This window comes from Chaetodon trifascialis, chromosome 14 (assembly GCF_039877785.1).
Source record: "Chaetodon trifascialis isolate fChaTrf1 chromosome 14, fChaTrf1.hap1, whole genome shotgun sequence".
NCBI classification, from domain to species: domain Eukaryota; kingdom Metazoa; phylum Chordata; class Actinopteri; order Chaetodontiformes; family Chaetodontidae; genus Chaetodon; species Chaetodon trifascialis.
In genome coordinates, this window is record NC_092069.1 from 14,650,275 (window position 1) to 14,667,141 (window position 16,867).

The 16,867-nt window shown below is 44.2% G+C and overlaps 1 protein-coding gene across 1 annotated transcript in view; it reads left to right on the forward strand.

The window, feature by feature from the left end:
* The first annotated feature begins 909 nt into the window (after nucleotides 1-909).
* mnat1 (MNAT1 component of CDK activating kinase) overlaps nucleotides 910-16,867 on the forward strand; it is a 32,452-nt gene continuing 16,494 nt past the window's right edge. The window contains exons 1-6 of the mRNA XM_070980058.1: nucleotides 910-1,107; nucleotides 7,319-7,471; nucleotides 7,855-7,928; nucleotides 9,041-9,144; nucleotides 9,381-9,521; nucleotides 10,788-10,919. Of these exons, the coding sequence (XP_070836159.1) occupies nucleotides 1,019-1,107; nucleotides 7,319-7,471; nucleotides 7,855-7,928; nucleotides 9,041-9,144; nucleotides 9,381-9,521; nucleotides 10,788-10,919 (693 nt within the window). The 5' untranslated portion in view covers nucleotides 910-1,018. The remainder of the gene's footprint in view (nucleotides 1,108-7,318; nucleotides 7,472-7,854; nucleotides 7,929-9,040; nucleotides 9,145-9,380; nucleotides 9,522-10,787; nucleotides 10,920-16,867) is intronic.

Sequence of the window (16,867 nt, forward strand, 5' to 3'; positions counted from 1 at the left end):
TTTTGTTCTCCAGAAAGTAAAAAAGCTTCAAGTTTTCTTTTCACCTTTCACATTTCTCAGACCTCCAAAGCAGCATCTCCGTCTATATATTCTTCCATGAATATGATCTCAAATAACAAGATATTAACGCCTTCAAAATGAGGATTAGTAATACCCTGAAAAGCACATCTAAATCTGTAAAAACAAACAGTATATTAGTCTTGCAGCATTATCCTGACAAAATCTTTTTTGTCACTTGCAAATGCTAATTGTCAGTCAAATGGGACACTGGAGTCTAACTTAGTGGACCACCTTTTTGTCTGATCAATTACTGATATTTATTCATAGTCAATAAATCATTATGACACATAAGATAGGCCTGGGCTTTGATCAATTGTGTTAGAATATATGTATAGCTTTTGAAAAGAGTGAATTTAAATGTACGGCTGCCTGCCCTGAAGTTAGTGTGTTATTCCTATTATATCATAATACACCTAGTCTGTCTTCATCATACATTGCTAATATAAGATAATAACCACGTGATCTATCCATCATCCTTGGTGAATTATTTATCCAAACAGTTCCACATTCAAGCAGAAAATATATGACGTCAGACGCCCTGAGGAATAACATCTGGGGAGGTTTTTGGCTTTAATTACGTTTCAGTGCAGGCTTACATTAAGGAATGTATGGGAGTAATCTATATGGTACTGCACAGAGGAGACAGTGAAACCTATAATCAAAACAACCATTCTATACATCCTCTCTAAATACAACCTTTGTGTGGATGAGTGAAAATAAACCACTCAGCATTTTTACCTCAGACCCTCTGGGACTCCTGGGGGACCCCTGGATGAGCCAGCAGCACAGTGTGACCACACAGAGGTTGTCATTACACAGGAACTACTCCTTTTAGTGACGTTTCCCGTCGGACCGCATTCTGTGTAACGCAGCGGTTCGCTGCCTTGAAAGTGACAGGAGAACCGCTAGTTGTTGACATTTTTCTCAAGCTTCTTTATTTCGTGTTACGCCGACAGAAATGGACGACCAGGGGTGTCCGAGATGCAAAACAACCAAATACAGAAACCCGTCGCTGAAGCTGATGGTGAACGTCTGCGGCCACACGCTGTGAGTATTTACATCTGACAGCTAAAGAAAAACAAGAGTGACGACGTTTTTACTTCAAACTGTGCAAACAGACACACACGAACACAAGAAAACCCCAAATTAGCTTTATTTCGTCCTCTAAATCTCAATAGTTGGACATTAACGGACAAAAGACGTTGGAAACATGTTTTAAGCGTCACGAGCTTTTTAGCTAACAGCCAGCCGTTTGTTGAGCTGCGATGTTGTCAATAAAGGAATTTGAAATTTACGACTTCCTGTTGGGTAGAATCACCACATTCTTATTGGTAACATGATATTAATACTGTTAACTGAGACTAAAGATAGCATCAACCGGCGAGCTCCCAGTTCATAGATGGGTTTTTAGCCCTGCACAGCAGTCAGTCAGTCTTTCTGGACATTGTTAATAAACATGGCAGGCAGTCAGCTCTTATTAACTCTGCTCTGGTCCTTTTTTAACTGGCCTGCACTGCCTGTTTGTGCCTCTCTTTAAAGACTGGTAGAAGAGGATTCAAGGATGTTTATTTTTCACGTGCACAGAAGTACGTGGTAAAGCATGCAGTGATATGAGGGGGATGCACAGTTCAGTTACTGCAACAATAATAGTAAATAGATAAAATAAAATAAAATGGAATAAAATTTAATAGAAATTGCCAGTGCAACTCTATATGTGCTGAAGCTTAAACCATATCATGTTTAGAAAAGGTCAGCATAAAGGGACAAATACAATGTAACCTACGCTATGACTGCACTGCATCATCACAGTGTGACTGATATGCTTTCTGTCCTGAACTGAGAGACAGAACTCATCCCAGACCATACATGGACCTAACCTGAACCATTAAAAATGCAACCTAAACATAACCCTTACATCTTCATAAATAAACTTAAACATCTGATCTCTAAACGTCTGTAGCACCTGCTTATCTACTAAACCACCAGTGGTAGGTGTGGCTGTGGTGGGTCAGTTAGATCAGCTCTACCTGCAGTGTAACCCTGGTGGGATTTGTACTTTTTCATGAAACAGAAAATCAGTAACAAAATTTTGAGTTAATTTGATTTATAGTATGTAAAACAAAGAAATGTAAGTCTTTGCTTTTATTATTAGCTTTTATTTGCTCTCTTTGTGTTCTTTTCATAGAAATTACCAGTCTACACTAATCCTATTGAACACCGCGCTACTCTTTTGATTGTGTGTCATCTTCGTGTCAGTACGCAGTAAAACATGTTTGTGGTGCATTTTCCAAAATTCAGCCTTGTCATCTGTTTAAAGAGCTGGTCATTTAAAAGAAGAGCTCCATTCAGTGGCAGTGGCGGCCTGATGAGAGCATATTTTTTTCGACCCTGTCTGTTTATTGACCGTGCCATCAGGAAGTGGCCGTGCTTTGTCATCAGGTCAGTGAGCTCATAACTCACCGCCTCTGTCTGGATGCAGGGCTACACACAGAAAATTAAAATGATTCTGCAATGAAGCAATTTGGAGAGATGTCCTAGCCCAGGTCACCTTGGATTTGTTCCTCAGAGCCGGTGCGACAGTGAATTAATGCAGCACTTGGAAACTGCTGTACTCTCAAACTGTATTAGTATTTTCATCACTGATATCATTTGGCGTTTTGTTTGCTGCAAGGCTTCCTCAAGAGTCGGTGGATACGGAGACTTGCACTGTGGTGTGAGCAATGTGTTTCAATTTCACAGTTACTGATTTCCCATTTGGTGTAAGCAGCGACTCTATGTAGAAATAGTGCCTAGGAAAGAAAAGGAAATATTACAATTTTTAAATTAGAAAGGCAGCATGTACATATACATACAGAATGTCGATGCATGCTCAAATCCACGACTAGCTAACAGAAATAAGTGTAAAGATGCATCATTCTATATACCAAGTGCAATTCTTGGTTTCTGCTCTCTGCAGGGAAAGAGAAAGCCCCAGACTCAAATCTGTCCTTTTAGTCTTAGCGCAGTTTATTATCATTTCTTATGTAAAGTTTGACATAACCAGCCATGCTATCCATTTACAGTACTTGATTTTAGAAACAGAAAACCAACCAACAATAATTTTAATAATCTAGTCATTGTTTAAGAGGCAAGACATTAAGTGGATCCAGCCCAAATATGAGAATTCACTCCTTTTCTCTGTTTTCTAATCACTAAAAATAGATCGCTTTGAGTTTTGGGCTCGGTTGGATAAAACAGGTGATTTGAAGATGTCACCTTGAGCTCTGGAAAACTGCAGTGGGTATCTTTTTCTCTGTCTTGTGAATATAGGCTAAATGATTCAAATTGGCATTAAATAATCAATGCTGAATTTAGTCATTAGCTGTAGCCCTAGTTGGACTCTGCACTGGTTCATTAATTGAAAACCGCTCTCCACCTTGGCCTGGTCGAGTGGCCATTCCAGTCTGGACTGACCAGGCTCCCTGCCCCGGCGATGCAATGCAGTATTGAGCTTCTCCACCTCTAGCATGCATCTAAATTTAAACCCCACCACAGCACATTTTGTATCCCTGTCACCGGGGGCATTTGATGGTTGTTATTTATTACCCTTGCACAATGACACCGGGCCCGTGTCCTTTGGCATTTGACACTGGGCACAGTCAGGCACAGACGACAGTAGCTTCAGCATACGGTGGGGATTAGAGGAGTCCACCCTCTATACTACAGTCACACCTCATTAAGTAGAAGCTAGTTTTCCTGTACCTTGTAGTTTTATGTTCTCAGTTGATGCACAGTAGTCAAGCGGAAAAAGCATTTTTGGGTGTTTTTTGGATGGTCCCAGTAATAAAAGCTCTCCATAGATACATGGAAATTTTGGAAATACACACACTAGTTTAGTTTAAAGACTGGAAGCAGGGAGAAACAGGTAGTCTGTCTTTGTTCAAAGGCAAAACAAAATGTGCTTAGCAGCACCTGTAACACCCCCCCCCCCCCCCCCCCCAAACAGGAACTTGTTGTTTTTCCAGTTCAGTTGCTATACAGATTAAAAAAAAAAAAACTATAACATATTAATAAGCAAGCTTTAGAGGAGCTAGTTGGCAAATTTTGTAATCTTTTGGCAGAGGCAGACTCACCCAATTTCCAGTCTTTATGCCAAGCTAAGCTGTCTGCCTCCAGGCTGTAGCCATGTATTTAACATGAGAGGAGAGTGGTGCCAATCTTCTCTAAGACTTAGAAAGAATAAGAATAAGCATTTTTCCCCAAAATATCTAAATGTTGTTCTTTCAGTGAGAATCCAACACTTTCCATGTGGCAAGACAGCCAATTAACAAGCTTAAGATTGATTGTGCTGCCTTTGCTGCTAATAGGGAGCCTAGCCTCAGCCCTACCTCAGGGTTAGCATCTGTTCCACTAGCTTGTGATTCTCCACAGTATTTCTCCACAGTATCAGTAAAATTTTTTAGATCCCGTTTTTATTTTCAGGAACATTGAAATGATCATTTGGAAATGTTGAAACCTGTGACTCTGCCCTTTTTACTTCTCGACAAAGCACACCTAATCTAAGATTAGCCTATGCTAGCCTCCTGCGTAAGCACTCATACTCCTGGGCCTCAGCATTTTTTGACTGTGCTGCTGCAGGTACTGTAGGTCACAAGACAGGACAGAGTGTCATAGCGGGTTTAAATTTGACACAAAGCCAGCTCTGTGAAGATCATCAGCTTTTTGGCAGAAACAAGTGAATCCAGCTCTGGTCTGTTTATAGTGCTATGTTGTTTCTGTTCTGTCTTGTGTGAGGTGGCAAAGATGCAGGCAATGTCACCAAGGGGCGGTGGTGGTGGTGGTGTTGTGGAGGCCTCTTTGCTGAGCCAGGAGGACCCTGTTTACCCTCCTCTTACCACCCCCTCCTTTGACCTGCTGACAGCTGCAGATGGGAAAGATAGGAGCCTGGAGCTTTGAGCAGGACAGGTGAGAGAGGGAGGAGTAAGGAGTACTCAGCCAGCGACAACAGCCCAGGGACACAGAGATGGCAAGCTGCAAGAGATCTGTTGGCTCACTTAAATGTCTGTTCAGTATGCAAAGCAATATAGCGTAGCCTTGGCTGGAGATTTCTGAGTCCCCCTTTGATTACAAATTGCAAAAGGCCACCAAGTCACATTTTAGAAGAAAGATGGCAAATTGACTTGAAAGGTCTCCTCCCTCCCTTTTTTTATCTTCACCTCTTTGCTCTAGAGTTACACAGGATTTCCCCTTTGGAGGGTTCTGTTGTGTGGTCCATTTATGGGGCAGGGGGCAAGCTACGCCCCTCTCCTTACCCCATGTTGATGAATGGACTCTTTGTGGGCCTGTGGAAACAAGCTGAATCCCTCCATCTACCTCCATATGGCCAGGCCTATACATCTCCTGTGGCCTGGGGCCACAGTGAACATCTGCCTCTTCCAGGGTGCACTTGAGCAGGAGCTCCTTGTGCTCTGAAGCACCAACTGGACAGCGCAGATGTTTCAGTCCACCGCTCAGCTTGCATTTTTATTTTGTGGCTTCATCTACGCCAAGCTCAACTGACTTGTTTGTAAGATAGTCCCCAGCAATGCCTCATCAAAGCTGTACTTGCTTGTTGTGTGACTGTGAAGGCTTGGCGTCATGCTTGGCAGGTTGGGTTTATTTGACCCATATCTGAGATGCTAGACGTAAACAGCGAAACTCTGTGGCTCTGCAGTTTCCTTTTTAACTGCTTTTTCATTTTGAATGCTGCTGATGGGGCAAAATGTCTTGCATGATGACTCTGTCATGATTGTTCTAATAGGCTCTATCCCCCGGAGAGGTTTTGACTAGGCATTAGTGTCAAAACCCCAGGCCTTGAGTTTGGAAAGAAATGACTCAACTATACCGTCAGTGACGTAAGGTGAAAAATCTGACTTTTTCCCATCAACTTTGCGATTTTTATTATGAGAACTGTCAGGACTCAAAAGCAGATAGTGACATTTGGAAACCAGATGTTGTCCATTTTTGTGAAGGTGGTCACAAGCGGGAAGGTGAATTCCTGTGGAAATAAAGCTCCACAGAGACTTAATTAAAAGAGTGTACTGTGCAAACGTTTATCCAGGCCCTCCATCCCATCAGGAGAGATTTAGCAACATTCCCATTGTCTTCAGTGTCCACTCCTCACTTGAGTGTGACTGATGGGTAAACGCCTACCTGCATAAAGGTGTGATTGATGGCTGAGCTCAGGGTTGTGCCCTCAGGTAGGTTTGCTGGTTGCCATGGAGTCACGTCATGATGGTGCATAAAGTAAACCTTCCTGTTTGAACCTGGGCTTTACCTGAAATTCCCCAATGTTATCTGAGTGTTTCTGCCTTTTTGTTCAGGGGTGGAGAGGCGTGCTCTTGACCGAGGAGCATTGTGATTCATGGGTGTTTATATGAGGAACTGAAGGCCGTCTGAAAAACTCATCATGACTGTGCTGAACTGCTACATATTTTGTCTTGGAAAGTAATCATATCCATTAAACAGATTTACAGTAGATACTTCGATCAATAATTGCCTAGATTTCCATGGTATTTAAAATGCAGCTTAAAGTTGTCCACAATGCAGCGTCCTTTCACTCAGGCACCGTGTCAGGAATAATAATGAAATTTTTCTGGCAGAATAGGGAGAAACGTTGGAATTGCAAGTGGACATGCTGAGGTTTCTTAATGTTACGTTAAAGCCTTAAGTGCAAATAATTCATCAATATCATCATCAATAAATTTACCAGTGAAGTAAAGAATACACAAAACGCTGCAGTTGTCCATCTGTACTTCTTTGCTTTTCCTAAATTACGTAAGATTTAGTCCATTCTTATAATGATAGACTACACTGTGAATTACTGAGCTGGATTTTATCATATTATGCAACGTGGCAGAATGACTGAGGTCTGTTGAAATAACAATAAAGCAAATGTTTTTCCAGTGTAGACAGACACTGCACTGATGGGGTGTCAGACTAATTTCCTCTTGTCTGAGAGCTGGAGGCAGCCTAATCGACATTCCAATCATAATTCCAGCCATCTTTGAGCACTTAGAGGAAATATTCATGTGCCCCATGATCACCCACTGCGCCTGATGATAACTTACAGACAGAAAAAACACAGATTTGCTTTACTCTGAGGAAAAATGTATTTCAGCAGCCACATACGCCCACGCATACACAGCTGACCCTCAAGCCTGCCTGGGAGGGTCACCTCTGGAAACGTCCATCTCATCTTGATGGTGTGTTCTGTTTTGTCGTCTCCCCTCCCGCGCAGATGCGAGAACTGTGTGGAGATGCTGTTTGTGCGCGGCTCGGGTAACTGCGTTCAGTGCGACACGCCCCTGAGGAAGAGCAACTTCCGCGTGCAGCTCTTCGAAGACCCGACCGTAGATAAGGAGGTGGAGATTCGCAAGAAGGTGCTGAAGATGTGAGTGAGGGGGATCGGGAGGGCGAGGGGTGCGTCCCTGCGTGTTTATGTGTCATTTCATGCCTCCTCCCACTTCTTAAGCCACCTTTGTCTTTCTCATTACACTGTTTGTTTTGTAGACAATGAGTCTCCCCGGGGGGGGCTCAAACGGGAAGGCTCTTTCCCTGCCAGGTTTTTACTTCTCAGCCCCTCCCTGCCTTCTCTCTCTCCCTCTCATCTGTTCTTTAATAGCCCCTTAATTGACATCTAATGTGTGTCTATTAGGCAGTATGCAGACATGGTATTATAAAATGGTTGATTTAATGGAGGCTATTAATGTCAGTGCATATTTGCTTTCATCAGGTTTTACTATTTGCATCATCTGTTCTGTTCTTTCTCTGCAGATACAATAAGAGAGATGTTGACTTCTCCAGCCTGAGAGACTATAATGACTACCTGGAGGAAGTGGAGGACATAGGTAGGAGCCTAGGTCCTTCACTCTGGCTGTACATGGAGATTTTACAGGCATTAGCATGGCATGGATCAGGAAATAGCTCTGCCAGTGTCAATACATCAGGACTAACAACCCACCATGTGCTATTAGCATGGGTGTATTAAGAGAGCTGCATATGTATCAGTGGCATGAACTGGCCGGCACCTCAGTGATACGTTGTCCATTTTACACTTACATACATTCAATTTTTCATGAGTATGACATCATCCAAACATAAAGTCTACGGGCCAGGTGGGACAGGGAGGGCGGGGCCAGGAAGACAGACACTAACAGTGTCCAGTTCATACAAAGCAATGACGGTTTTTAGCTTTTAACAGAAGGCAGAACAGCTCCTGTGGTCTAGGTCTTAAGTTTGGTGCTTGGAATTTGCACCAGTGATCTTTTTTAACCTTTTAAACCCTAAAAACTCTCTGGAAATGTCCCCTTAAGCAACGTTGAAGCAAGACATTTTTTTCCAGTTTGACAACAGCCTTCATGTGTATATTCTGTAACTACTCATTCCAGTAGGCCACTGAGAATCTACTGGATTGTACTGAGGTTGAGAGAAATATTGAATTGCCAGATGGCATTTTTAAGGCAGCACTATTCCATGAAATGGGAAAGTCTTGTACCTCATTTTATACTATTTTCCTGGATCATGACCATAACTTAAGAGAATCGTGTTCTAGCTTCGAGCTGTGCTTGTCGTCACAACATGACATTGTGATGATGGACCCACAAAAGGGTCTCTTGGGTCAAAGAAGTTAGAGGCCAGGGTAAACTCGGTCAGAACCAGGTCGAGCAACGTTTTCTGACCAATTAAAAGAGTTCATAATGGAACACCATAAAGCTATTGTTGAAAGCAGGGTGAACGGTTGGCTGTCCTAGAGAGGAGGGGGAGCACACACATTCAGACAATCTCTACTGGAAGACATTCATAGTTTCGCACTGGGTTGTCCACATGAAAAATGACAGAATAAGTTGTGTAAAGGATCAAGGAGAGCTGAGAGAGAAGCTCAGCTCCATGCGCCGTTCTCACCTTCACACAGCTGGCCTGAGTCAAGTGAGTGTGAATGGTTTGTGTCTTTTCTGTGTAGTGTATAATCTGACAAACAACGTTGATGTGGAGAACACCAAGCTGAAGATGGAACAGTACCAGCGGGAGAACCGAGATATCATCCAGAGGAATAAGGCTAAACTTGTACGTATCAAGTATATTTTCTCACACCTGCGTAATACCTGCATTAATGTTGAGATTTTGGTGCTAAAATCAACACTGGAGGACACTTCTTTTTGCTTATTCCCCTACCTGGTGAAGTACAAGTGGAGGGTCAAGTACAGTGTACCATCACTTGGGCTGGTGGTGATTCAGCCGTGTGGTCAAAGACGGGACATGTGGTTTTCCAACATCCGTGCTCTCTTTCCTGCGCTCCTCAGACACGAGAGCAGGAGGAGCTGGAGGAGCTGCTGTTGCTGGAGCAGCAGGGCAATGAGCAACGCAGACTGGAGGTGCTGCAGGAGGAGCAGAGGCAGCTCCAGGCCAAGAGGAAGAACAAGCAAGCTCTGCTGGATGAACTGGTGAGAAACACATGTTACATGTGTGTTTATGCCCACATATGTCCGCAGCTTAGTGAAGGAAAAAGCAGTCACATTAGGACAGATGTTCCCTGTCTGACACACACACACCCTCAGCCTGAGGGTTCGTGGCTGTGAGATCATTAAGAGCTTATTACCAGTCATTGTGCTGCAGGCCACATTGTTCTCATTCTGTGATTCCAAAGCCTCATGGCTCCATTGTGTTGATCTGCGGGCTTGGAAGTGATTGTTCCTGCAGAGCTGGCTGCTGACGGACCATTGCAGATAGCAGGTTAAGCTGTGTGTTTGTTTGTTTTAAGGCACAGGGCCTGTTGACTGTAGGTAGATGAGATCAGCTCCACCCCCCTTCACCCCCCTCAGGGAACTGTCCTGAGCCCTGACATTTCTACGTCCCTGCTCACTGCTCTCACACACGAACACATTAACACATACATCTAGATTCACTGTTGCTGTTTGCTGAAGTCGTGGGTAACTAATCAATAAAATACATGACTGGCAACTTGTAACACTTCTTGATTATTGTCCTTATCTTTTATAAACATTGAATTTATGTTATTTGTCTACAGGTTTTTTTTTTCTCTCAAATTTCTTAACTTTTTTTCACATCTTCATCAACTGAGATATCAATCATGCAGTGTCCTCCAAATAAAGAAAGTAAATTCAGTCAAGGGCATACCTGAAACAAGTGTAACACACAGAAGTGAAAGTGGGAATTTTTTGCTGTCAGACCAGGACTTATTAATGTTGAAAGCCATTAAATCTGTTTTGGTTTATTGTTAAATCCTAAGACACCTCTGATCTGTCCTGCCATTGCTGTCCACCCTATCAAAAATGTCCTACCTCCTCAGTGCACAACGCGTCCAAGCTTGTGTTCTTAGACCTCTCTGCTTGGCAACACTCCACTGGAGAAATTGAAACGTCCGACCTTGCATTTAATGGAGGTGAAGGCGACGCAGTGCACTTGAAGCAGCGTCCCCCTGCAGTGCCATGGTTTTGTTAATATGGCTTGCATCAATAATGTGGCAGCTAGCCTGAAAGCCCCCTATGCTTATGGTTATCAAGTTATGTCTGGGTGGGGTGAGGGGGTCGACTGTCTTTTCTCAACATACAACAGTAAGAAAGGAGAAAGGCTTCATGTGCAGGTGTCAGCTGTTCCCAACTTCCCGATGAAGCAGTTCCTTGCATGTGTCACATACACCTAACATTAACTTTCACATAAAATCCCAAATCTCATTTTTCTCCATGCAGGAGCAGTCTCAACTTCCTGCCACCATCTTGCTTGCCCAACACAAGGTCCGTGCTGCCCAGCTGGAGACGCAGATAGAGCAGCAGAAACAGTCAGTCAAACCTACGAATCTGTTTTCAACTGGAATCCATATGGTGAGTACAACACTTCAGGCATATTAGCTTTTGAACCCCAGTTCACTGTATGAATTCAAAGCGACAGGCTCTTGAGCCTGAAGCTTCTTGGTGTTTTTATTTTCTCCCTTGAGTGATGCACTTCTAAGCATCATTTTCCTTATTCAGGTCCCAGTGGCTCATTAAAGATCTATCATTGCGAATGGTCACCCCCCCCCATCTTGTTGAATGTAGACAACTGTGCCTCCGTTTCCTAAGTGAATCAAAATTACCATGATTGGTGATCGCTAGTTGTTGGTAATGTGTGTCAGAGGACATTTGAATGATTTTACAACTCTGGGAGGTTATTACGGAGGCATATATTAAATTCTCTGCTGTGGCGATGCTGAGATAAACAGTAGAAATAAAGAGTTCACATTAGAAAGGTATCTACAGGAATGTGCATAAGTTGGGCTAGATTCGACTTCTTTGCCAGATGACCCTTTATTTGTTTTGGATTCCTCGCTCTGCATTGACACCCCCACTGCATCAACAGAGTGGCCACTTTCAAGTGAATGACAGGGCTACATTTTTTGAACACAACCTGTCAGACTGGGATTTCCTGCTTCAAGTTAGAGCAGGATGAGCACAGTGTAACAGAAGACCTTGAAGAAGCTATATGTACCATAAATAACAAATAGCTATTTCCAATGAGCAAGTGTAGGTTGAGGTCACATGGTTGTATACCTCTATCCTTTGGCGGTAAGGTAGGTCTGAACAGTTAAGGCCCTTGGTGTGATTTTAGTTGAGTGCTAATCTAGACCTCATGTGGCGAGCTTGTTGACAGTAGAGTGACGATAACAGCCCAGACCTTCAAAGGGAGGATGTTCCTCCGTGTCTGGTGCTTCTTCACTGTGGGAACAGGCCCTCACCCCTTCACTCATGTCATCACATTCCTCTGGGCGAATGGTGGGACCCACAGAGAGAGCATGTGGGCTCAGGGCTCTGGCCGCTCTGAGCTTGCAGCTTTGTGCTCACCGTGTCTTGAGAGACCTTCCATTTGGCTGTGGTTCAGGTTTTCAGTAGTTTATTTTCATTTTCCTGTGATGAGATAGGCTGTGTCATCACCCCCACCTTCTCCCCAACAACCCTCATGAGGCATGGTTGTCTTCCCACAGTTCAGTGGTGCGTGGGAGAGATATCTGCTTAGCACTCACCTAGGCTCAAGGTGGAGCTTGGTTTTGACGTATGCGGTTATAACCCAACTCTCTCTTTTCCCATCTTTGTGGGCCTGTCCTGTCAACTTCAGTGAGTTTTCCACTGGCATAGCTATTTGAAAGGTCTTGGTTAAATTTATCTGATGCAGTCATAATCAGAGACTTTACAAAAACATTAATTTACTCATTAAACCCCAAAGAGACAACTGGCTCATCCACCACCAGTGGAAAAGTGTTGAATTGATCCAAATGGAGGATGTGGTGCTCTGACTCTCACCCCCTTGATATACAGCATGAAGTTAAACTTGCTGATGGAGAGAGAAACAGCATGATTATGTTGCTCTTGGCTTCCTCTGTGGCTGTTTTTCCTTGCTTCTTTCTTCCCATTTCTCTTCATCCTCCCGTCCCTGAGCTCCTGTTGGTGGAGCAGAGCTCTCACCATGCATCTGCTGTGTTTTGGACTGAGAGACTTGAGTCAGGGGAGCGTGTGGGTTTGGATTTCCCTTCACCTCAGAGTCCATAAGAGTGACTTCTGTTTGATTTGGTGGGGTTTCAGCACAGAGCAGTGAATTCCTGCAGATTGCTGGAATTTATTTATCTGCTAGGTTGTGGTCCGTTGTTCCAAGCAGCATTTCAGTTTTTCTTGAGCAGAAATTAGGGGAGGAAAATGTAAAAACACATTTCTAAAGCTGGGCTACATTTCCATGATATGCCTTTTTTAACATTTAAGCCGATTTGTGCTCCTCTCTTCACTGACGGTGACAATATCAATTATTGCTAAATAAACTAAAGAATAACTGGACGCTCAAAATAACTGTTCGTATGCTCCGGTGTCCATACTTTGTTGTGACGCATGTACACGAAGGAGAAACAGATTGTGACAGTGATGAATGGACAGGGGGCTGATTCATGACCCTTTGTTTTTTCATCTGGATGTTTTTGGTGATGTGTAAGTTCACCAGTCACGGAGTCATAAATTCACGGTGTCCCTAACAACCCCTACTCATTCCCACCACCACTTGCCCCACCAGCACTTCAGCCAGCTGCTTCACCCTGGGCCAAGGTGAGCCGTCACTGGTGGAATGACATATCTGCCTGTCTTTGAGCTTTCCAATCCATGGAACGTGAGGATGCCAATTCTTCCCCAGCTTCCCAATGACTGCCGTCTTTATTTAAAGTGTGAGCTAATGTCGAATCTAGTTGTGTCATGTTGTTTACTAGGAACACGCAAGGGAACATTTCAGCCATTCTGGCACTGCTCTTTGCCTGGCTGATTTTCCAGGAATAGGTGAAGGGGACTCCAACCCTGATCCTAATTATTCCGGTTGTGTGTTAACATGTTGTTGAATGGATGCTTGGGGAAATCAGCCGATCCTGAGGGAAAGTAGTCTCGGTCCAGGTGTGATGTGGGGTGGGATGGGCCTGGTCTTGCCTCAGGAATGGTCTGGGATCACTCACTAATCCCTCACTTTGTAGGCATTCTATTGAACCAAGACACACATACCCATGTGCGGGTGCATACGCACACACACACACATAAATGCACACCCTTAGCTAGTCTGAGTAAACATCCTTTGAAGAATAAAGTGTCTTTCTAAAATAGACGTCCGCTGATATCAAAAGAGACTCTCTGTGTGGGAGGGAGGCAACTATTCACTGTTTAAACAGGTTGCTTGTTGTTGTCTGACACATAAGACTAGCCCCAGTGCCAAGTCTGATGACAAGAGTCATCAGACTTGGCACCTGCTCAGAGCAAAACATGGACATGTTGAGGGTCATCTGCACATAAATTATACTAGAAATGTACACCTTGTATATTATACAATTTACATACATAGTTTTGGGGAAAAGACACATTTATTTCAGGTTGTTTCCAACTCTGGCCTCAAACCAATTCTGCAGAATGGCCCATATAGGCAGCAGTGCACATTATTGGTGAAAAGTGGCTCCAAGAAGTGCTGTGACTGGAAGCCAACGATGAGCACCCTGAAATGTGGTGCAAGATGTGTTGTCTGCTTCCACATCAAGCAGACAAAACAGGTGCATTTCATTCAGGCTCAATGGATTTCAGCCGTCCATTATCTGATAACCACAAAAAGAGCAAGGAGCACATGAATGTGGCACAAGCTATTGCTAACAAACAATCTAGTCAAGCTGAAAAGTCCACTCGCCCACTTACTAAACAAGATGAATGGGAAACAACGGCAAACTCTGTATAATGTTTTCAGTTCATTTCATTAGAGTCAACACGCACATCCTATATTTTCCTATGCTGAGGAGTTTGCTTTACTGAAGCAGTTAGAGTGAATGCGAGGTACATCTTGATGAGAAGTGCAAATGCACATAATGCACAATTAGTTAAGAGTAAAGTTTCAATCTGCTGAATTTTGGGGGCTGCTCTTCGATGCCTCAGAGAGCATCACAAAAACTACTTTGCAACTTGACAGACTCAACACAGAGAGAATGGATGCTCTTAAAACAAGTAGGAAAACATTTGGCAGTGTCCTCAGAGTATGACTTGGTCCAAATACTAAATAAAGCATGCCAGATTGTCACTCCTACATCAAAATTGTGATTAAATTGTCTTAAACTGCCTTTGAGCAGTGCAGCATGCGAGAAGGAGCACATTCACCTGTCAGAGATGACCACAGAGACATTTGATCCAAAGATAGCTGTTCACCAGTGGATGGAGACATCTTATCAGAGGCTCAACCAGGGACCGGGAGGTGCATCTTCATCATCTGCGATGCAGGAAGCTGAAGCAGAGGACAGCAAGGAAGATTGTGTTTATTAAAACCACGCTCTGTATGGTGTGAATACCATACACCATCTCCTGGTACTCGCCTGAGTACCTGATTAGAAGCTATGTGCACCCATGTTTGTAGGGTATGACACACAGACTAAATTGTAACATGTCTATAGTGGACACCATACATGCAAGGTTTAGACTTTACATGCAGAATGGCTTAAACATTGCATGAGTAGTCGTGTCATTATTAGCACGCTTGCTTTGTTTATATGAAGTTATTGCATTTTCCTAGTCAAAGAGTTTATGTGTGAGGTTGGGGATTGTCCTCAGCTGCTACAGTGTCCCATTACTGAAAGCGGTTGACCGATGGGGAATCTCTCCACCTTGGAGCAGCTTTCAGCGCCATCTTAAATGAAAGGTCCAAGGTTCCAGCGCTGCTGGGGCCCGATCCACTCCTCACAGGCGGCAGCAGCAGCTGACATACCTGACGAGGCCAGCATGGGCATCTAATGAAAGCAGGAGGCACACACGCACATAAACAAAGTGCAACTCACACAGACAAATGTGGGTGGAAAGTTTATCCCTAAACATAGATGTGTAGCTGGCTGAAATACCCTCGGGTTCTCTCTGGCTTTATTCCATTCTACACTTAGGCAGTGGAATTAGACTACCACAGAAAACACTAACACAAGTACACACACTCACACACACAGGCTCATGCTGTGAACTTGTTTGCTCAAGCTTGATTTACTTGGTTAAGTTGTCCTCTACAGTGACCTCTGCTTGGTAGACGTATTCGTCAGCGCAGGCCGAGCTCTGCTTTCCTTTGCTCTGGCAGACTGGCCTAACCTGTTTTTGCTGGGTAGGTTGATCGCTATGTACTCCCCCAACCCCCACACACTCTCACTATCTTCAGCATTACTTTCATTTCCCTTATTCACACCTTTGAGACAAAGATATTAGTGTTGTCCTTTGTGTAAATGTTTTCTTTATACATTTAGACGTACAACACATTCACAAAACAATGATGGTGGATTTCATGTGGGACAGTGCCTAACCTGTGCACTTTGGCCTTTTTTCCTTTTTATTGGATCGCTGGCATTTAGTTTGATAGTTCCAGGGGCTTAGGGAGAGGGGGTCAGCTCAGGGGGTAAAGAGAACCGTCAGCCCTGATTGGCACCAGCACATGTGGGCATTCACACCTCTGCCCCTGCCCCTGGCTTGGCCCTGTTTAGGTTGGCCTCAGCAACCCTTGCCCACGGGCAGACCAGCCCAGCCCGGCAGAAAAAGGAGTTGTCAGCTTTAGGGGCTTTGCGCTGGGGCAGCTGCCACTGGTCAGGCAGTTATATTTAAACTTGTAAGGCAAGGGGAGGCACTGTGTGGGCGGCAGCTTTTACACTTGCTACTTGCTGCTCAGTGGGCCAGTGGGAAGCCCAAAGCTCTTTATCCATACAGAAGCACTGGCAGTGCCAGGGCAGAAGGTGGAAGTGAGGGCTGAGGATGGGATGGCACTATGCTGGCCCTTAACTAGGCTCATTACTTTTATCGCCTATACAGTGCCGACCACTGTTTCCCTTTCCATTGTTCTCATTATCACTTTGTACATGAGTGACGAGGGCCTCGCTGCCCCTGGAGCTCTGCTTGAGCTGGCTGTGGCTCCCCAAACGCTCGGAAACCAAGTGAGCGAATGTGGTTTCACATGTGTGTCTGTGGATGATGTGGGAAGGTGCTGATGGAGAGAGGTTAGTCTCTAAGCGACCTTGATGTGTCCTGCTGAGCTGCAAAGTCAGGAGACATGGGGGGCCTGGAGAGTGCTGACGGTCATACTCTGTGTGTGTGTGTGTGTGTGTGTGTGTGTGTGTGTGTGTGTGTGTGTGTGTGTGTGTGTGTGTGTGTGTGTGCGCGCGTGTGTGTGTGTGCGTGGGCGTGTGTGTGTGTGGAGCATGTGTTTGTGGTGGCATTCTCAGTGGTGACCTGTGTTTTGAGCTGTTGACCAATGAGCCTTTGATCATGATTGGTATTAA